Source organism: Schistocerca americana, chromosome 3 (assembly GCF_021461395.2).
Source record: "Schistocerca americana isolate TAMUIC-IGC-003095 chromosome 3, iqSchAmer2.1, whole genome shotgun sequence".
In the NCBI taxonomy this organism is placed as follows: Eukaryota; Metazoa; Arthropoda; class Insecta; order Orthoptera; family Acrididae; genus Schistocerca; species Schistocerca americana.
This window is the reverse complement of record NC_060121.1, coordinates 608757159-608780557: the sequence shown is the minus strand read 5'-3', so window position 1 is coordinate 608780557 and position 23399 is coordinate 608757159. Positions and strand designations below refer to the sequence as shown.

Here is a 23399-nt window from a genome sequence, read left to right as displayed (position 1 = left end):
GAAAACAATGGAAACCACTGCATTAAAGACACACAACGTCTATCCACAAGACATGTTGCCTGTAAGTGGAAAAGTGTCATGATGATCTCTCCAGTGGCAAAAGATCCCAGAATATCTCCTCATTCGGATCTCCGAAAGGGAAGTGCCAAGGGGGAAGTGACCATGGGAGAAAGATTGATCAACCAATGAAAAAATAACGTTACACGAGTCGGTGCATGGAATTCCAGAAGCTTGAATGTGGTAGAGAAGCTAGAAAATCTGTAAAGGGGAATACAAAGGCTCAAACTAGGTATAATAGTGGTGAGTGAAGTGAAATAGAAAGAAGACAAGGATTTCTAGTCAGATGATTATAGGGTAACATAAACAGCAGTAGAAAATAGTAGAACGGCAGTAGGATTCGCTATGCATGGAAAGATTGGGCAAAGACTGTGTTATAGAGAACAATTTAGTGGTAGGGTTGTTCTTATTAGAGTCGACAGCAAACCAACACCAACAACGACTGTTCAGGTATAGATGCGACGTCGCAAGCTGAAGTGAAGAGATAGAGAAAGTACAGGATAGGGAAAGGGTAATACAGTACGTAAAGTCAGAGGAAAACCTAATGGTCAGGAGGGACTGGAATAGTGTTGTACTGGAAGGAGTAGAAGAAACGGTTACAGGAAAGTATGGGCTGCGGCTAACGAATGAAAGAGGAGAAAGACGAGTTCTGTAATAAATTTCAGCTAGTAACAGCGAATACTCTGTTCAGTAATCTCAAGAGGAGGAGGTATACTTGGAAAAGGCAGGGTGATAGGGGAAGATTACATTACATCATGGTCAGACAGACATTCCAAAATCAGATACTGGGCTGTAAGGTGTACCCAGAAGCAGACATAGACACAGATCGCACTGTAGTAGCGACGACGAGTAGGTTGAATTTTAAGAAATTAGGAAGAATCAATACCCAAGGAGGTGGGATACGGAAGTACTAAGGAACGACGAGATAAGCCTGAAGTTCTCTAAGGCTATAGATAGTGTGCTAATGAATAGTTCAGTAGGCAGTTCATTTGAAGAGGAGTAGACGTCTCTAAATAGGGTAATCACAGAAGTTGGAAAGTAAAACATAGGTACAAATATGCTATCTGCCAAGAAACCATGGGTAACAGAAGAAATACTTCAATTGATCGATGAAAGAAGGACAAAAACGTTCAGGGAAATTCAGTAATACAGAATTACAAGCTACTGAGAAACGAAATAAACAGGAAATGTAGAGAAGCTAAGACGAAACGGGCGCAGTAAGAGTGTGAACAAATCGAAAAATAAATGAATGTCTGAACGATTGACTCAGCATACAGGAAAGTCGAATCAACCTTCGGTGACATAAGAAGCAAGGGTGGTATCGTTAAGAGTGCAACGGGAATTCCATTGTTAACAGACAAGAGAGAGCAGATATATGGAAAGAGTAAATTGAAGGTCTCGATCATGGGGAAGGATTTGTATGATGTGATAGAAGATGAAACAGGAGTCGATTTAGAAGAGACAGGGGATCCAGTGTTAGAATCCGTATTTAAAAGAGCTTTTGGGGACTTAATGTCAGTCGTGCGGTAGCGTTCTCGCTTACCGCGTCCGGGTTCCCGGGTTCGATTCCCGGCGGGGTCAGGTATTTTCTCTGCCTCATGATGACTGGGTGTTGTGTGATGTCCTTAGGTTAGTTAGGTTTAAGTAGTTCTAAGTTCTAGGGGATGTTAAGTCCCATAGTGCTCAGAGCCAGCCACTTAATGTCAAATATGGCAAAAGAGATGGATTACACTCCATCAGAATTTATAAAACGATGAGAAGGAAGTGGCAACAAAACGACTATTCACGTTGGTGTGTAGAATGTATGTGTCTCGCGAAGTACCATCTAACAAGTGCGACAAATATCGCACAATCAGCTTAACAGCTCATGCAGCCAAGTTGCTAACGAGAATAATATACGGAAGAATGGGAAAGAAAATTGAGGATGTGTTATGTGACTATCACTTTGTCTTTAGGAAAGGTAAAGGCACCAAAGAGGCAAGTCTGACATTGCAGTCGATAATGGACGCAGGATTAAGGAAAAATCAAGACACGTTCATAGAATTTGTCGACATGGAAGAAGCGTTCGACAATGTAAAAAGGTACAAGTTGTACGAAATTCTGATTAAAATAGGGATAAGCTACAGGGAGAGACGGGTAATATACAATATGTGCAAGAACCAAGAAGGAATAGTAAGAGTGGACAACCAAGAACGAAGTGCTCGGATTAAATAGTGTGTAAGGTGGGATTTAGTCTTTCGCCTGTATTGTTTAATCTGTGCATGTAACAGTCAATGATGGAAATAAAAGAAAGGTCCAGGAGTAGAATCAAAATTTAAGGCGAATGATACGATTCGCTTATGACATTGCTATTCTGAGTGAAAGTGAAGAAGACTTCCGGGATCTCCTGAATGGAATGAACAGTCTAATGAGTACAGATATTGATTGAGAGTAAATCGAAGAAAGACGAAAGTAATGAGAAGTAGCAGGAATGAGCGCAATGAGAAACTTAGTATCAGGATTGATGGTCACGAAGTACATGAAGTTAAGGAATTCTGCTACCTAGGCAGCAAAGTAACCAATGACAGGACATCAAAATGCAAACTAGAACTGGCAAAAAGGCCATTCCTGGCCAAAGGAAGTCTACTAGTATCTAACATAGGCCTTGATTAAGAAAGTTCTGGGAATGTACGTTTGGAGCATAGCATTATATAGTAGTAATACTAAACAGAAGAGAATCTAAGCATTTGAGATGTGGTGCTACAGACGAATGTTGAAAATTAGATGGAGTGAAAAGGTAAAGAATGAGAAGGTTCTGCGCAGAATCGGAGAGGAAAGGGATATGTGGAAATGTCTGACAAGGAGAAGGGACAGGATGATAGGACATCTGTTAAGATATCAGGGAATGACTTCCATGGTATTAAAGGGAGCTGCAGAGGGCTAAATCTGTAGAGGAAGACAGAGACTGGAATAAAACCAGGAAATAATAGAGGACGTAGGTTGCAAGTGCTGCTCAGAGATGAAGGGGTTGGCGGAGGAGAGGAATTCTTGGCGAGCCCCATCAAACTAGTCAGAAAACTAATGACTCAAATAAATAAATAAATAAATAAATAAAAATGCTCTACGATGCGACACAGCCACACGCGGAACACGACAGTCTTCCCTCTCGGTAGTGCCAAGTGAGCATCCGGAGCCCGGTCTTCTTGCGACCGTACATTCGCGTGACTACCGCTACCAGCCATTACGTACAGTGCCCACATTACTGCCAAGTCTTTCTAAAATATCGCAATTGGAATATCGAGCTTCTCGTAGCCGTATTACAGGATCTCAGAGAGCTGCTAATAATGGAGTCTTTGTCTTCTTAAAGGCATTTTTGATCCGCATCAACTCACCACGTCCAGTCGCAAAGGTAAGTTCCGCTCGCGCCTGTCACAACGTGTATTTAAGTCAAACCTGAGTTTCGTCCTCATAGTAGCGCTACTAGCTCCACTCGTACGCGAAATCATTTTTAAGATGTAAGAACACGTCTATCAATTTAGTTTAGATAGCGAACCCCTTCTTGTCGTCGCGATTTCTTTTTCCGTCAGTGTATGTTCTCTTGGGGATAACATACTGGCTTATTTTATCACTACCTATGAAAATAATCTACATTTCATAGAGTACACACCACACACACACACACACACACACACACACACACACACTCAAACACACACTTTACAGGTTACAAAATATTCCGAACACACACATGTTTTTACATCACACATTCTCTTGGGAAGGTAGGTGACAGTGTCTCTCCCTCTCTCGCTCTCTCCCCTTCTCTCTCTCTCTCTCTCTCTCTCTTCCTCTTCCCTCTGTCGTAAGTTAAACCAGTCACTGTGTTGCAACACAGGGCCCATCTGTCTCGCTGGGGGCTGGTGGAGTGTCGGCTTCCTTCGGTGGCTTCACAGCAGGCGCCGGCATCGGACCCGGAGGCCTCCACGCGGGGGCGGGAACTCCCGGCGGGCCGAGCGCCTCCGCCGGCCTGGGAGGCGGCGCGTCCTCCGGGTCGTCACAAGCGGCAGGCGGTGGGCTGCACGCAGGGGCGACAGTGGGCGGCGGTGGACCGAGCGCTGCCGCTGGCCTCGGTGGCGGCGCCTCGAACGGAGGCGGCAGCTACAGGTCAGGAGGAGCGCTGTACTCCGGCGCCACGGTGGGCGGCGGAGGACCCAGCGCGGCGGCCGGGCTAGGGGGAGGCGCCGCTGCTGACGGCCTGGGCTACAGGGCCGGGGGCGGCCTCTACGCCGGGGCGACTGTGGGCGGCGGCGGACCCAGCGCCGCGGCTGGAGGAGCTGGCGGAGCTTCCGCGGGCGGCGGCGGGGGCGTCGTTTACAAGGCGGGCGGCGGGCTCCACGCAGGAGCGGGCGTGGGCGGCGGCGGCCCCGCTGCCGGTGCCGGCCTCGGGGGTGGTGGTGGCGGGGGCGGCTACAGCAGCAGCAGTAGCAGTAGTAGCAGCAGCAGTAGCAGCAGCAGCAGTGGTGGTGCTGGCGGTTACGGTGTTGGCGCTACTGGTGGTGGAGGCGGCGGCAAAGTAGTTCACCAGCAGCCTGGAAGGACACTGTTCGACGATATTTTCAACGTAAGTTTATGGCGCATCAATTTGTATTAATCAAAGTCTTAACTTTAAGCCATATACACTATACGACAAACAAAGTGAAATGCCGAGAAAGGGACGAGGAAATGAAATGAAATTTCACTGACGTTGTTTCAGTGATTACAAAATAGAATCAGATTTACGAAGAACGTAGCGGTGTGAGTCTACCCCCTCTGGGCTGGATGCATGAACTGGTTCGGTTGGGAAGATAGCCGTAAAGCCCTTCCCCACCCTTTAGACAAGCTGCCTCACAACAGCTGTAACTTCATTCATCCTTACCATGAGTTACGACAGGACGACAACCAACACAGATATAAATAGCAATAAGTAAGCCAATAGCTGTATTTTCATCTCTGATTTACTCCAGATGCATTCGGTTTCAGCATTCCATTGTACCACCGTAAGGCCCTCTATGGTACATAATGGCTGACCTATTGCTGTTGTGTTGTGTCCTGGTGGTGGAAGGTTCTCCCGTTAGGATAACTGCAAGCATTTCCTAGGGAGCAACATTTTATCACCGGAGTTATCTTCGGGGGGGGGGCACCTTGCTTGTATCCAGTAGCTGAGCTTGTATTACCAGACAAAATATCGTGCAGAAGCGAAACAGTATCCGAGCAATAGTAAGTAACACGACTGTACCCTCATAAATAATCTGAGCGCTCAGGTTTCTTACGAGTGTATAGCTTTTTAGGTGAGCTGGCGTGGATATTGGTTCGCTTTTGGATCATATGTCGTCTGGCAATACAACCTCAGCCGCTATGTTACCATAGAGAACCTGATGATGGCGTAATGGAATACCGAAACTGGATGTCTATGGAATTAAACAAGGATGAAAATACGGTTTTTAGTATATTTATTGCTGGTTACATTCTTGTAACTGGTCCTTGATGTCTTGGATACAGGCACTGAGACGGAGTTATCCTCCCTACGTTCTCAGCCTTCCGCTTTTATAATTCCCTTAAGCACAATAAGCGGAACACACCCTAACCACGAAAAACACTCATATCGGAACGCTATCTCGCCCATACTTTACATTTGGCACTAAACATGATGGTAGGTAACGTTCGCCAAGCATTCACCGTACTCAAACCCTTCAATCGGATCTCCAAGTAATATAACGTGATTCGTTTCCATTCATCCATTTATCCAATGGCGTCACTTTTTAACCTTTAGCGACGCTAAACTGCTTATTGTTCAAGTTTCACTTCCGCGCAAATAAAATACCTCGGGAAGTATTTGCACATAATTTATGTTGAATGTTAACGAATTTCTCTTTTCCGGAAATGCTCTGCTTGCCATTCCCAATCTGCGCTTTACATCCTCTGTACCTCGGTCATTGGCAGTTACTTTGCCACCCAGTTTACTAATACAATTCTAACACCATTTCTTGATTTAATTTGTCTACATTTCGTTACCCGTGTTCGACTCTTGTTTTGCTGTTCATTAACACAAGGCCGGTGCAACCATAATCTTAACTGTTCCGAATAAAATTCACCAAGCAGCCGTACGTTTTTGTAAGTTTTTTTTTATTTTATTTTTTTTATTTAGACAACCAGTTTCGGCATTTCAGTATGCCAACTTCAGGGCCCATGTGCACTTCATGTGCAGACAATCAGGTGTATCGATATTAGCATACTGCAGCCATCATAATCTGGATACCGTGAATTCGCTATTCGAGTGCTTCCTTCAAGGACTTGACAACACTGAGCACACCTGCAGTCCGAGAATCAACAGAGACAATCTTAATTGGAAAAATCACAGTTTTCAGCATCATCACTCAACGTGTACCTGAAGTCTTCAAATTTAATATATTGTTACAGAATATTTTGGTGCTTTTGGGAGACAATCAGTTTGAAGAATCTTTCTAATTTACAGGAAATACTGGTCATAACTTTTCGGAACATTATTATCGACTATGCCCTTTTCTTTCTTTCCACATTTACATCTGCATTTACTCTGCACAAGTTATTGCACCTTATGGTGTACGTTTGATGACACTTGCGATACCACTATCATTCCCCCACGATCTCTTTTCCAGTTTCGAATGGCGCAGCGGTAAGCCTCCGTATGAGCTCTAAATTCCCTGAGTCTCTCGTTATGGTCTTTTTACATGTGTGACGGGAAGTAACATGTTGCTCAACTATTGTTTGGACGTAAGAACTTAGACTTTCAATTCTGCGAGATTCGCGCCCATCTTGCACCATCTGCCGCTGGTATTTGTTGAGGATCTCTATTAAACTCTTTCGATAACCAATTTTATTCTATTAATACAGCCTGGCGCAGGTTCATGACAAATGATCATTAATCAAGAATCACTATAATAAGGGTTTTGTAAACCATTTCTTTCATGGATGAACTGAATTTCCTTATGAGTTTTAGAGCATAGCCTACAACTACGTTATGTGATCTTTCTTGTGGATCAACTGCATTTCCTTAACAGCCTTGCATAGTATCTTATCCTTGCATCTGTTTTTCTTACAACTAGTTTGATGTGCCAAGAAGAGCTGAGCACATTACATCGGTAGTACTAGCTATTTTGTTTCCAGTGAATAATTGCCAACAGCTTATTTGAAGTGTAATGGATATCTTGGCCAAATTTTGCGAAATACGTTACATTTATTTATTATCACCGTCAACTGTCTGTTCCTGCACTTATCGTCGATTATCTGCAGGTCTGTTTGCATTTCATTACGGTCTTCGCTGCCTTGAATTTTGTTAGGCTCTTGGCTTAAAGTGATGTACTTCAAATACTGTCAAAAAACCGGAGTATCAACTCTAGATTACTAAACCCTCGTAAAATTTACGATTGCAGCTCGTACCAGTTCACGGTTCCCGCCAATCTGTTATTGCACTTACTTTGTAGGTGACATCCACTGGATGCCTTGTAATTAACCATCGCGTAAAACTGTAAATTATGTCTTTCCTCGAATAAAATATGGAGTAGTAAAATTTACAATGTTGTAGTAACAATGTAACATTTTCCCCATTCAGTGTCCTAGGGCTACGTTAATTGAATCCTTATTAAAGGGTTTAAATTGCTGAGAAATTCATGTACAATCCATCATTGTCTGTACCCTGATACGACTGTGCTGTCAGCTAGTATGTCATCCATTCCAACAGCCAATCGTCTAGTAGCAGACTGTGTACTTTATTGATCTTGTCATCTGTGGTTGCCGTCTTTGGCTCAACGTCCTCCACGCAGATCACCCACAACAATATAAATACAGCGCGTTCGAATAGAACAATTGATTTATGTTATTCCCCATCATGTACCAATACAACAAAAATAAAAAGGCACACTGATACCACGGCCAAATTTGTGTCATGTCGAAAAGTTTCACTCTGTCATCATGAGAAAAGCAAATGACAATGTTGTGTTGTAATAGTACGAAAAATTTACTGAACGTGGAAATGCAATGAAAAGCTCTAAATGCCATACTTCAGCTAAAAGATAGTAAACCATTATTCTACTTTCGTAAAACTCCATGTAGTCACTATTTGTCAGGTACTGCATCATTTCCATCGAATCTCTCTTCTTTCCTTCACAGACATCCAGGGCAGGCAGCTGAATTTTCCTGATGTCCTATACTCTACCACTTTTCTCAAAATAGGGATACCTTCCTAGGCATCAATTTCATTTAAGCTTCTCCTGCTGTTAACTACACGAGGCCTGTGTCTGTCTGACCATAGTCACTGTACATTGGATATGTTTAGATTTGCTTTGTTTATATTACAATCTGCTACTTACTTGATATCTAAGAAGTCAGATGCATTGATGGTACTGACGCTAAATGGATTTATTTATCTTTATTTCTGTATCACACCCTCGAAATCTTCTGGAACAATACATTTGGTAACTCAAAAATAAACAGTCTGTCCAGTTATGGTATAGGATAGCGATCAGTAATGAGACTTACGTCCTGTGCTGGATGAACTTTCGCAAGAATACCTTTATTATTTGAACTTATGTATTCATTTCTTCCAATTTTCAGTTTTCTCCTCATTGTTGCCACACAACCTTCTCCTTTCATTCGCCGTTTCTTTTCACTCAAACTGTTACAAACATATGCTGCCTCCGCCAGTTTAACACTGAGGAGTAATAGCACGGAACATGAAGCCTTACATACTTTAACAGCAGTGGCTGCTTAACCACATGCCATCTGTCGATTGCATTTGGTACAACATTTTCATTCGTGCCACTTTGAGCCTTTTATGCGTTATTAGGCTTGGCATGTAGATCGTATTACACAAAAAATTCAAAATTCCTTATTATTATCGCACCTAGAGCTTTTTTATTTCAAGTCTTGAACCAGTCTTTATAAACTCTAAAATAGTGTTTCAAGTCATTATCAATCACGACGTCAAAGCGTGTTAAGTCGCTACATCTCCCAGCAACTTACCGCATTCCTGCCAACGATGCTCGCAAACACACCCGTAAGTCCTGTAACTTCTCACAGAACGGCTAACAAGAAGGGGAAAGTACGAGGAACGAAATGACGTAAGAAAATTATATCCTGAGAGCTAACGTAATACTGCATAACACCACAGGTAGTTTCCGTGAGAGTGCACTTGTAGATGTTTGGACCACTGTTGATGCTAATGAAACCACTTACATAACTCAGTCCCCGGAATTTGAGTAAATGTGTTGTGTTCATCTTGCCGATATGATTTATAGAACCTTATTTTGAAAGAAGTAACTCCGACGTTCCGAGATTCAACTGTTGACTACAAGTTGCTTCGGCTAAGACAGTATATTTTTATGTAAATGATCCTCAGTTCACAATGTTTAGTCATAAAATACTAAAGTTTTCCTGTTGATATTCTGTTTCAGAATGGTGTGTCACTCACTTGCAGTATCTGCTTTAAATGTATGATTCCTTAATGATACTTCAATTTTCACTTATGTATTACCGTTTCCCTGTTAAGACCTATTACACAACAATCACGAAGAATGTATTCGTAGTACATCATAGGTACATCAAGTAAAATATTAAATGGTTGTCATCGCAGTATCATTAATAACCATTGACCTTAAGACGCTATAGCAAATTTTCCGCGAAAATTTTCGGAGAATTATGTAACCTCTGATAATAACTGGTTTTGTAAACAAGTACGAAGTTTTTTAGGGAGAGATGAAAAAAATAACAAACAAATAAATTATATGGTGATAATTTTATGAGATCTGTGACGATTTTAGGACCCAAGTGTCACTTAGTCAGTGATAATCACGATGTCGACAACTCTTTATACTGTGACCCAAATATATATAAAAGCAATATTTTTGACGTCCATAAAGAAATTCACACTAGTGGATGCAAGAAAGAGTTACTTACCGAAGAAGATCATAACATCAAAGAACTTGTAGTTTTACGCGTATAGTACCATCAACGTGTTTCTCATTGGGCCTTGAAGTTTAATTTGTAAGATCTGCGCATTAAGATCTAGGTTCACGGGATAAAATATTACAATATTATAGTGCCTGTGTTGTTAAAAAGAACGATTCAATGTTCCTTCGGACATCCATACTGATTTTACCCAGTGTTACACTGCCGCGAGTGGTACACCAATCCTTCCATACACGTTGAACAACCTGTGTTGATACACCAATAAATAGAGCGACTTCATTCACAGTGTTGTCTGGGAACGTAGGAACACCGTATCCACCGCAGTATCGTATTAATCCGCCGATACCGGGCAGCGACTAAGTTAAAATGCTCTCCTGTGTCTGGTAATTACATAACGTGTGTACGAGTATAGGTTATGACGTAGTAACGATGACATATGGAAGTTTTGGTCTGGCCGTGAGTCGTGGATGGATAACCAAAGCGGTTAAGGCGACCTCTCGCGTAAAGTCTACGCACAGTTCATGTAATTCGAATCATAACGGGCCACTGATTTACGTACGGGGTGATCGTGCCCGTTAGCGACCCAGATGGTTCAAATGGCTCTGAGCACTATGCGACTTAACTTCTGAGGTCATCAGTCGCCTAGAACTTAGAACTAACTAAACCTAACTAACCTAAGGACATCACACACATCCATACCCGAGGCAGGATTCGAACCTGCGACCGTAGAGGTCGCTCGGCTCCAGACTGTAGCGCCTAGAACCGCACGGCCACTCCAGCCGGCGACCCAGATGGGTTCCAAAGGATTTACATCGGGCGAATTTCGTCGCCGAGACACCAGCATCACTACAATGCTCCTCAAATCACTGTAGCACGGTTCCGGCTCTGAGAGACGGACAGTTATACTGCTGAACGATGACATCGCCGTCGGGGAAGATATCAAGGATGAAGGGATGCAGGTGGTTACCCTGCTGTCAGCGTGTCTTCGATGACTACCGCATGTCCGATGCAAGCGTATTAGAATTTCACGCACCAGCATTGTGCCTTTTGGCAGAGATGCCTCAGAATACCATCTATCCTACTTAACACAGCAGACAAGCCTCCGAAACCCACGTCTTGTGATGAATCGTGAACGTCCCATCATTTAGCACCCAGTGCAGTCATTCTACCTCTTTCCGTAGGTGCTCACGACAGTAGCACGTGAACATTCGACGAGCTTCGCTATTTCCGAGAGGCTCGTTCACAGGCTTTACGTAATAATAATATTCCGCCCTTCGTCAAACCCGCTTATCTCAATAGATTCCCCCATTTACAGGCTATATCTTCGCTATGGTGATCCCCTGTCCGTGTCTGCCCAGATAGTATAGTTTTGCCTCCAGGCGGCGTCCACCGTTGCGGTGGGCAGTCATAATGATTTAGATTATCAGCGTAAAAGTAACAGAATTGTGGAAAGGAGCTACCGTGTTCCGACGTTTCCATACGACACACCGAGAATGAAGTCGCTCGATTTGTTGGTGTATCAACATCGGCTGTCCAACGTGTTTACAATGAATGGTTTACCACTCGAGACCATGTATCACGGCGTAAGAGCAGTGGTCGTAAAAAGATACTAGCTGATAGCGACCGTGGACGGGTTTCAAACCTTGTCAGTGACAACCGGCTTTAGTCCAATGGGAATTTCTGTTGTCTGTGAATTCTGGTCCATCTCATCCAATTTCCGAAAGAAAACTCAGAAGAAAACTGCATGCAATAAACTTAAATAGTGGAGTAGCCCTCAAAAAGCAATTGCCTGTAGGAGCATATGAGCCTGCCGCAGTGGCGGAGCGGTTCTAGGCGCTACAGTCTGGAACCGCGCGACCGCTACGCTCGCAGGTTCGAATCCTGCCTGGGGCATGGATGTGTGTGAGGTCCTTAGTTTGCCATTTGAACCATGTGAGCGTAGGAACTGCACGTCTTAAGTGGGTCAATAAGCAACACAGATACATACAGCAGCTTACTGGGAGCGGGTAGTGTAGTCAGACGCGTCGCGAGTCGTCTAGTCCACAGGATATGAAGGGTACAGTGGTGTTCTCACATCATGACTTGTGCCCACTCATTCAGGTTACCATGAACACGAACCGGGATGCTTATTTCAACATTCTCTGTGACCAAATGTGGCCCATTCATATACGTCTTCGTGATGAGTATGCTGGTGGCACTTTCGAGTTCCAAGATAACATCCGTGTTCCCAGAACTGTACAGGTACGTCATTGATTTCACGATCACTCGACTGGCCCGCCAGACCACCCGATCTTAATGCCATGGAAAATCTCGGGTACTATCTGGCACAGTGGGTGACACATACCAATAAATATTCCCGCAATTTCATAGTTCTGCGAAATGTAATCGTCAACGAATTGTTGTGTATGGTATATGTGAAGAAAGTGAAGTCCCTTACTCGCCCAATTTAAGCCGTTATATATGCTACTGACAGTGCTAGACGGTGGTTATAATTAACAACGGGTGGTTATAATTAAACTTTCACTATTTAACAAGTTACAACGTGGAAACCAATTACAGTACGAGGACCAAACATTGTAGCGTTAATTTCAAGTTCATGGTGAAGAGAAATAACGTAGAATCACTTCAATTGAAACACTTTTAATGTGCTGTTACGGTACATCATACCATTACATACCGGTTCCAGTACTGCTACAAGAGGGTTTCAATATGGCTCCCGTCAGTGTCCAGAGGATACTGAAAGCGATGGATTGCATTCTGCACAACAGAACGAAGCATGTCCGTTGGTATGCTACTACCTCTCTTGATATGCTGTGCTTCAGGGCGGCTATGACATGCTGGCGAAGTATATCCCAGTAATGTTGGCCAGTCACACTGTACGTCTTTGACCCTTGAGGGCCAACGTGTTCAAAAAAGAATGGCCCAATGATGAACGTAGCCCTAAAGCCACATCGTATGGTGACACGTTCACCACAAGAGGAACTTCAAGCACAATGACTTGATGTGAAGATGTCCAGACTCTGTAGTTCACTTTTCCCGTCAGAGAAAAAAATGGTTCAAATGGCTCTGAGCACTATGGGACTCAACTGCTGTGGTCATTAGTCCCCTAGAACTTAGAACTACTTAAACCTAACTAACCTAAGGACATCACACACATCCATGCCCAAGGCAGGATTCGAACCTGCGACCGTAGCAGTCGCACGGTTCCCCGTCAGAGAAACATGAGCTTCGTCTGTCCATAGGATGGTCCACGGCCAGCCCTCTCAACTTCAACCATTGCGAGAAAGTGGAGAACGAAGCCAACATGTCGCTGTGCGTCCTGTGGTGCAAGCTTATGGCTCTTGTACGGTACCATTTGAGAATTGTTCGAACCACCTTCTGTACAGTGGACCACGGGATGTTCAACTGTCGTGACACAGCACGCTGACTGTCTGACGATCGGGAATTGCGCGCAGCGTTGTCTGCCATAGCAACAGCGATTTCATAGCCCACCTGTGGTGCAACCGGTTGTCGGCCTCTTCCTGTAGTTCATCATGCTGCGCACCGCAGGTGGAGAAAGAGTACCCTTTCGGAATCCTTTCAGCCGGCGATATTCTCGAAGTTGAGGAGCAGCATTACTGTTGTTTTGATAACAGAGCTTTGCCAATAATACCCTGCTCCTTTTATCCAAGCCCATGTTCACATGTCAACAAGTGCACTGCGACTTGTCAGACATGAGAGAGTATGAATCACGATGACTGATCACGGCACCTGGTGGCCATAGTTGGAACTGGGCGGTGGCGCTGTGACGCATGGAAATCATGCACCCCATACTATGGACATTAATGCTACCATGTCTGGTACTCGTACAGTAATTAGTTTCCATATTATAACGTGTTAAATAGGGGAAAGTTTAATTATAAACACCCGGTACACGAGATCACAGAATTCTTGACCTCAATAAATTATTTCAAATGCGTGTAACATTAGGTAAATTCCCTAAACGCTACCAAAACATCAGAGGAGCTGTAATACGACAGGAATATTCCCAACGTATTGTTTGTTTGCACGTTCTTGAAATGGCAGTTTAGTCACAAAAACGTTCCAAACTTGATGAGCGAGTCGTGCCAGTATGAACTCAGATTACTAGCATAATCACTGTAATCATTGTTAAGTGTCATTTGACTTTAGTTGAAGGTTATTACGTTTAAAAATTAAAAACACATCAATGTCAGCGCGAGCGTATATATATATATATATATATATATATATATATATATATATATATATATATATATATATATATATATATATATATATGTGTGTGTGCATTAAGATCGATTTACAGTAAACTAGTTTCACTTTAAGCTGCCAAACGAAGTCACCTGGTCGCTATCATAGCATTGACTCTCATTGACTCCTTTTGTTTTCTTTCAGATCCCGACATCGGTGCTGAAAGCCGTGAACCAGATGCTGAACAATAAACAGGGCAAGTAGCCAGGCCTGGGATCTGTGGTCATGACAAGTGAAGAGCACGCTCTTTGTTCCTATCCCTCCGCATGGGAATTAGGCTTTCTGTTCTCGAATTGTATTTCCCGCATGATTGTTTTCCACTTTACTGCAGTATACAACACTTAATAGTAGATCTCATAATTTCCTTACGCACAATGCTCCCACTGAGAAATCGACAGTTCTCTGCGGAACATAAATGTCTGTTTCAAATAAAATATTACGTATGTTGGGGCTTCTAGCTACCTAAACTTTTATGTCAACACCTTGAAGATTGTACATGCGACATTAACCGAAAGTGTTCGATATTAGTCTTCGGCCAACCATTACAACAATCGTGAAACGTTTTCTACGTAACTTCCCAAAATTCCCTGAAAGTCTGTATTAATGCAGTAACATGTCTTGCCAAATGATGACCATACTCAAATATGAGACTTGGTTAGAAAAAAATTACATTAAATCTAGTTTAATAAAAATATATATATATAAAACAACGGACGTCGTGATTCTTTCGAAATTAAACACTTCCAAAATTTCCCCAATCGCGTCCTATGGGACTTAAGTGATCATTTTTTCGACTTCTTGTAAATAATCCCACCAAGGTTAAGATGTCACTTTACAGAAACGATAGATAGGTTGTGAGTCGGAGAGATGAACATGAATAGTTCGCCTGACAAACGTGGCCGTTCGTTGATAAATCATGTAAAGCTTGAACTACAGTGAAGTCACTGTTAATGGTACCTCACTAAACCCAACCTTACAACTCAATTACACAGATGCAGTTCATGGTCAGTTATTAGTTTCATATTTGAAAAGACTGTCTAAACATCGACGCTAATTCTTCCAAAATGGGCATTTCTAGAGTCGCCTAGAGTAGACCACACATTGCCCACCCATATCAAATACATTCGGAGTCCTAAAAATATCTTTACATCTCATAGGATCAGATTTTGTAGTACGACACCAGCCATGTATTGACAACTATGCTCGTTACATTGACTCAAGAGTCGACGTAAGGTACACGCGACATAAACCGTCGTCTGGCGCTACGACTATAAGATTTCCACACAGGATGTATCATAATTAATAGCGGCCGCTTGGAGCGATAAGCTGAGAGGTGTGCCAGGGCTGCTCAACTGCAAGATTATCGTACAGTGCGTATCACGAATAGTAGGGAAAATTGTCGGGCTGGGTGTGGACATCATAGATAAATACATACATTTATTTACCAAGTGTCAAAACACTACTTCACTCTCCCTGTGTCCTTCACTTGCGTATTTTTCTTCCAATGAACACGTTCATGATTTTCGCCCAGTGAATATTTTTGTACATTCGTAGACGATAAGAGGCTGTTGTAAATTAGGACGGTACGCCCTTTTCCCCTCTACTCTTACTCTGTTTTGTTTAAACAAACTGCATCTCTGTATGTGTGTTGCCTGTGTTGCATGTTTGGTAGTATAAGATACTACTAATTGGATCTGTTGTAAATATCTGTAAATAGAACGTTACGTTAATTCAGAATATGTTAAATGTTACGAACCAACTTAAAGAACTATTTTTACTAACAACTTACATAGATACGTTAAGAAAAACATTGAAACTGTTTACCTGAAAACTGAAAAGTAAATATTGGCGAACATAAAGTATCGAATATGTTTAACACTCTTAAGTAATGTCTTTGAGTATTACTGTACAATGTTTTCAAATATCCTTACTGCTATAAGCACCCACATATTGCGTTTTACGTATCCTTTTCATTTATGGACACTTCCAGTATGCAAATTGGCTGCCAATATAATTAACAGTTCAGTGACACACTTATTAAATATTGTAAGACGATGAAAATTATGCTTGATCTATTCAGTTTCAAATAACAGCGAAATTTCTCATCGTGGCTAACAACGGAAGAACATCTCACTGGCGGTGGCACTTGCACTGTGTCATAATTGAGTACTGAAAGGCACGTAGAACCACAATCAATGCGAGTAATGTTGACTTATAGATATTTTTTTCTTAACGCTAACGTGTTGCCGCCATCAAAATAACATACACTGCTGGCAGTCAAGTTTATTACTTATCTACTTTGTCCTGTGTCCTATGCGTTTCGGGAAGTAATTCTCACTCTCAGTTGTTTTTATATTTTACATCTTAATTATATGTACTTCTCGTGAAATGTCGCATCGACCTCGTAATCTCACTAATATAGAGTTACTTGTCCGATAGGTTCTAGCAATGTAAAAGCATATTTCATTTTTGGGAATTATATGCAGAAAGTCACCGATGGCCATCATCGCTAGCAAAAAACCGTAATAAGACAGACAGGGAAAAATAATGTTAAAAGTCGCCCTAAAGCATAAATATTACTTTCACAGAAAAGGTACACTTCAGTAATAACATGAAAAATAAAAATTATTTACTATGTAACAGGTACATGACTACTTTTTTCTATCATTATTGTTTTAATTTTGTTTGATTTCACAACATTGTCAAAGAATCTGAAGAAACTTATTAATTTGATTTCACGTTCAATGCTTAGGAAGCTGTCTTCTGATTTCGAGCAATACCAGTGGATCTGCACATTTTGCAACGTTTTCTTTCTATGGATTTTGTTTGTCTGGTGAAGTGCTTCGACATTTAAAGTGAATTAATTCGTGGAACAAATGTTGCACAAGATAAAATCCTGAGTGGCATTACACTTTAAAGCTTTAGTTGCTGTTGCAGAGCTACAGCAGTCATTTGTAATAGACAAGAAATGAGAAATTTTATTGATGCAGAAACAGTAGTACCGTTCAAACGCGCTTCACAAATGAAACACATTTTAAGAGAGAATTACGTTTCCTCGCAGCATTCGTTCTAGACGTAGAAAGTGTATTTCTGTTAGCACATGTGGAAGAAGAGAAATGTGTGGCTGTATAACTTTACAATCGGTTCTCACCTACAAATAAAACTGTAATGGAGTCAATTGAGACCTACTGGATGGTACAAATTAAACTTTCACTTCTTAAACAAGTGTAGATGGAAAACTATTTACACAATGGGTACACAACATCATAGGAATGTTGTTCGGAGTATGCACTGCACGATTTGCGTTGTTAGTAGTGTTAGTGTCATGATTTGTCGTTAGGTGCCGATACTAGTACGACGATACAGGGATGAAGCACAGGCATCAGTTTCCATTGCAGTTTCCGATAGTCAACATGGACAAGGAGGGCAGGGATTTACTTGTAAAGCTGTTTTATCAAAACGACAGCAATAGTCTGCTGCCCTTCCTGAGTATATACGCAGTAAAGGAGTACGGAGAGGTTCTCTTTCAGTATTTGGGTTGAAGAACGTTATTCGGAAGTTCGAATTAACTGGCGATTTTGGAATTGCTCATGGGGGGTGCCAATGGCCAATTTTGCCACAAGTTGTTGAAGAAGTTACCGTCGCCATGGCGGAGAGTTCTGGACACTTGGTTGACGATGAGCACAGAGGAGAGGTAGCCAATATTTCACCTGGAACGTGTCGGGCAAGAGTAGAGCAGGCTGTCGTGTTTGTAAATGGTCGTCACATTGAGCAAAGTCTGCTACCTGGAACGTAAACGTGGTACGCAATTAACAGACGTTACCCTCCCCTCTTGAAATTGAAATGTGTTTCTTTAAATGGTTTATTCGTTATTTTCTCTTTTTCATGTCGTTAAAAATGTTCCCAAAAGATTAATTGTCCTAGGCTCACTGATTTTTCCTGGGGACCCTCTCAAGTAGCGAAAGCTTAATTGTAACCATCCTATAAACATCCAACGAGCGTTGGGTAGAATACGGAGTTTCGGTACAACTGGTCTGCTCTAGGTCACTATGGAGCTAGTCTTATTACACCTTCCGAGACACATCTTGGAACAATAAGGTTGTGGTTGTGGTTGTCGATGACTAATGGTTATGGACTGTACTACTATGTTCGAGTTGTTAGATGATAATGGAGTGAAAGGAAACGATAGGGCGAAACCTGATGTCGTCAAGCGAATTGATCATCTTAAATAGCACCAAATGGGTCTCTGATGCTCACCAAATCGGATCGCTAAATCACAATCAACAGTTTCCCGAAAGCTTACTCTAGAAGACACTATGGAGCGGTTTGGTATCCAACGCAGGCTAATAATCTTGAGCTGTAAATCACTCTTCATCCCCTTGGGAAGAAAATTTCTTCCTTGATTAATATTCGAAGCAGCTACTGCCTCACCGAATGATATCGTACTACAGTGAAGTCCCTCGGCTAACGAGGCAGGTTTGAAATAAACGAACTCTATAGAAAGGGAGTGATTGTGTTATGTATCTTTAATGTCACTGTAGCTCAAATAATACGCGATGAATGTGTTATTTGGAATTCACGTTCGACGCATTATTACTACTGCGATCAAGTAAGATAATATTCGTTTACATACTAACTGAAATGTCCAAAGCCGATTTGCGATGCCTTTTCCCGATGAAGGACGTACGGGGTAACGTTACAAGATAACTATGAGAAGCCACTTACAGTAAATTGTGAAGCCCGGTTAAAATCAGAGGAGATCAAAAGGATGTCTAATAAAATACCTTGATGCAAATGAAATCTTTTTAAACTTCGGTGGGTGTCACAAAATATCCATTTTTTACGAGTGGTGTTTCTGCTACGCATGTAATAAATTCAACACCTATCTAGTGATATCCCTATTCTGTATTGGCTTGTAGCAAACATTAGCGATTAAAATTTTAACTTCAGTTGTTCTGTCGCTCTCAGTTGCGTGTAGTATTATCTGGATGATTATCACTTCTGATCCATCTAATGACGTATAATTAAAGTAATTCCTCGTGCCACACGCGTTTCGCCTTTATTATTTGAAAAGCAACATCTGCTGCAAATTTCGTACATGCTGCTCTACACGTGTTATTGTTCCGGTTTTTTATCCAAAACAATAAATAAAGTAAATGGGTGTTCATTTACCACTGCTGTACAAATGAAATTTCGACTGGTAGTAAGCAGAACGACAGCTCTACAACTGTGAATGGAACAAAAGTAGAGCAGCATTACGAGATTTGACACTAATGATGCCTTTCAAATAATAAAGGCGATACGCACATCGCACGAAAATTTCCTTTTATTCAGTCGTAATCAGACTGACCTAAAGTGTTACTATCAAGATAACATCAGTAATGAAATAAATAACTACGCTAATATGGAAAATTTAGGCATAACCCAGAAAGAAGAGAGAATTTTGTGAACAGGTTTTTGACGGGGCAACGCTACTAGATAAAGTTAGGAGCAGGATATACCTCTAAAACGGTATCCAAAAAGTGCGTTAAAATAAGCACTCTAATAGAAGATACACGTTTACAAATAAGTAACAAGACATGATAATCTACATAACAAAAAGAACACACTTAATAAAGGATATTGTGAACCCCAGTCGGTTTTCTTTCTCTACAGCGATATGACGCACACAGTATGACGTGACGCAAGAGGAAAAACACTGCTTAGTTGTGAAAGAGTGCTTGGTAGTGGTGGAGAGGCTGTAGTCCGCCTCTTCAATGCAACGCAGACTAGCTATATCTACACGATTTAGATCTAAAGAGGCTGCTGTTCAGTACTCGTTGTGGATATTTCCAGAAATAAAAAATCACAAGTAGAGCAGGGGCGAGTTGTCAGCCTTTATCACTGATGAAGAGAAGTTGAAGCCAGCTGAGCTTGTGGAAACGTTCAACTGGTTGCAGCGCCTCATCTCACTAATTTTGAGGCTTAACAGACGTTCTCCAGCGATGTATGGATCTCTGTATGTGTCTGAAACACGATACCTTAGAACACCACACCTAAAAATTGGACAGTTTCCAAGATGTCCAGGTGATAGTAAGGACACTTTCTCACAGAATAAATATGCAATGAGAATCCATTAACTAGACCTGGACAGGTACGTTAGAAACAGATTTCTCCGATCTTTATGGTTCAGTTTTTACGTCGCACAATCTACTGTAAATGAGTCTTCCGCTACTCAGGCTTCCAGACTTTGGGATACAGATAAACTGCTTTGAATATCTGGTATTCTGATTTCTGGAACTGCAGATTTTGTGGCGGCGGTAGGTACTGCAAGTGGCTGCTTGTGTACATTTTGGTTGATTGTATTTCAGATCTTAGTAAAAAACATTAAAATTGTATTTGAGATCTTAGTAAAAATCATTAAAATAATTGTTCATGTAAACATACAAATTCGTACTACTCTGAAATCCTAACTTCACATGACAATGATTTCGCATTCAAGACAGTAGCGTAACGTGAGAAGCGAACTTGTAACCCGAAAAGTATGTCATGTGAAATAAAAAGTTGTATAACACATTAAAAAATTGATTATCTTCTCTAATAATGTTTGCATGCATAGCTGAATTTTGTCGCTAGTTAAACCCATAAGTTGGACCCTATGGAGTGGTTACACTAGGTCGACAAGTTGCTTACGTACGAAGAACATTTCCTGTATTTCGTCGAAACCGACAATAAGTCCTTGTACCTACACTTTGTAGTGCATTCAACACTGCTGGGACTGCGGTGTACCTGTTACCTGCTTGTCAGCGTCCAAGAATTCTGTCTAGCAGACCCGGCAACGAATGATGCCGTCGTAATATTAAGTTGCTTATATTTCTTTTATTTAGCTTGGGTTTATTGAAGCACACTGCTGCCAGGTTGATACAAATATGAAATCGTATAGAAAGCGCAATCACAACAGAAACAGTTTGAAATATGATTTTAAATTACGAGCAATTTCCATGTAGGTGCAATATAGCTAAGGAATCAGAGAATTCAACGCAAATAGAGAAGCATACGCTTTGAGATCAGACTCATTACGTAGCCATCAACAGAACACTAGCTTATATATATCGCATACATCAAAAAGGGCTTTGTATATTTAATGATCTTCATGGTACAGTAAAACAATAGCACTTGTTGGAAGGATTGCCTTCCATTTCACAAGGTTTTGCAGTAAACGGTTTCACTGTGCTTCGAAGAATCTGCTGTAAACAGCATGTGCGCTAAACACGCTTCTTCATTAATCTGATTGTCGCAGAAATTCTTACGCGTGATGCCTACCCGATGTAAGTGGTAAGGAGTTGAACTATGGTTTGTACCAAGGCTGTTAGCATCTTCCTGCTAGCCTTAAATGTTCGATGTCGGGGGGGGGGGGGGGGGGGGGAGCTTCTAATTACTGGTTGGATCGTTTCGTAATATTGACCTCTATGGCAGGTTGAAAGGCGTCAATCTTTATCATTTTCTTCCTCAATCAGTTTTCGCTTCCGTAACTTGTGATCGGATGATGGTAGACTGACGTTCATTGTAGGGCTCTCAGAAGCACTGATTTCCTGCGTCAGTTGGCTGGTTTTTTTCATTGTGAAACAACTCTACTTGAGCGTGGAGCCCACAGACAGGAGACACTCTTACCTCTTCGTTAATTTAGAAATGATTCTCGTATACTTTCCAGTACGGCAATATTAATTTTACTGCTCCGCTTTTGGTTTTCAGTAGATTGCATTACGCTGACACTAAATTGGAAATTTGTGGTAAGGTCTTGTGGGACCAAACTGCTGAAGTCATCGGTCCCTAGGCTTACACACTACTTAATCTAACTTAAACTAACTTACGCTAAGGACGACACACACACCCATGCCCGAGGGAGGACTCGAACCTCTGACGGGGGAAGCCGCGCGGACCGTGACAAGGCGTCCAAGACCGCGCGTTTACCCAGCGCGGCACGCTGACACTATCAGCAGGTTCTGGAACCGCGTGTAACAAGCAAACTTGTGAGCCTCTCGAAGCACTATCGCTTCCATGTAAAATTTACCAGTATGGAGCCAGACGAAATTACTTGAAATATTTCGGCTTCGGGACAACAAACGCACGTTTACTGTTGAAGTAAGAGGTATTAGTGTACACCTGAACAAAGTGCGGCTGATAAAGATAATTGTAAGTAATGAAGCTGGAAATGATAGTGCCAAAACAATAGTGATTATCGGTATTTTTCAACCGATATCGGAATGGAAAGCAAAATAGGACTTCGTAGCTGCCAATAGTGGAGGGCAAAGTTTGCACCTTTCCCGGGTAGATCTTATGAGTGGAAGATTATCTCTCATTTCACATAGGAGGATAATTATTAGTGTGCTAATCACTTTTGCTAAATAAATTTTCTTGCCAAGTACTAACATCTAATATACAATGGAGGTTCCGCAATTTCTACTAATAAGGTGTTTGTCGGAGCCGACCTCTTTGTTCCAAGGCGTACGCGCAGGCATCGGAATTGTATCATGTCAGGTTTATGAACTGCACGTCCATCAGCGCTGTGATACACGGAACATTTATAATCGATGACAGAGCAGACAAGGCCCTTGTACATGGTCAAGAAAATGTTAGTGTCTAACCACAGAATCTGTCAACGACGAACAACATGTACATAAAGCATATGGGACGTAGTTACCTACATTTACATGATTACTCTGCAATTCACAATTAAGTATCTGGCAGAGGGTTCACCGGACCACCTTCAAGCTATTTGTCTAGTGTTCCACTCTCGAACAGCGCACGGGGAAAACGAACACTTAAATCTTTCCGTGCGAACTCTCATTTCTCTTACGCGATTATGATGATCATTTCCCTCTCCGTGGGTGGGTGCCAAAAACAATATTTTCACACTCTGAGAAGAAAGTTATTGATTGAAATTTCATGAAAAGATCTTGCCGCAACTATAAACGCCTATGTTTTAGTGACTACCAGCCCAATTCAAGTATCATATCCGGTGTACTCTCTCCCCTATTTCGCGATAGTACAAAACGAGCTCCCCTTCTTTGAACTATCTCCATGTTCTCCGTCCATCCTATCAGATGCGAATCCCAAACTTCTCAGTAATACTC

General features: G+C 41.9%; 1 protein-coding gene across 1 annotated transcript in view; it reads left to right on the top strand.

Annotated features, from left to right (window-relative positions):
• Positions 1–23399, top strand: part of LOC124605631 (loricrin-like) — an 82729-nt gene that overhangs the window by 33673 nt on the left and 25657 nt on the right. Inside the window, exons 3-4 of the mRNA XM_047137448.1 lie at positions 3929–4654; positions 14431–14482. Coding sequence (XP_046993404.1) covers positions 3929–4654; positions 14431–14482 — 778 coding nt within the window. The remainder of the gene's footprint in view (positions 1–3928; positions 4655–14430; positions 14483–23399) is intronic.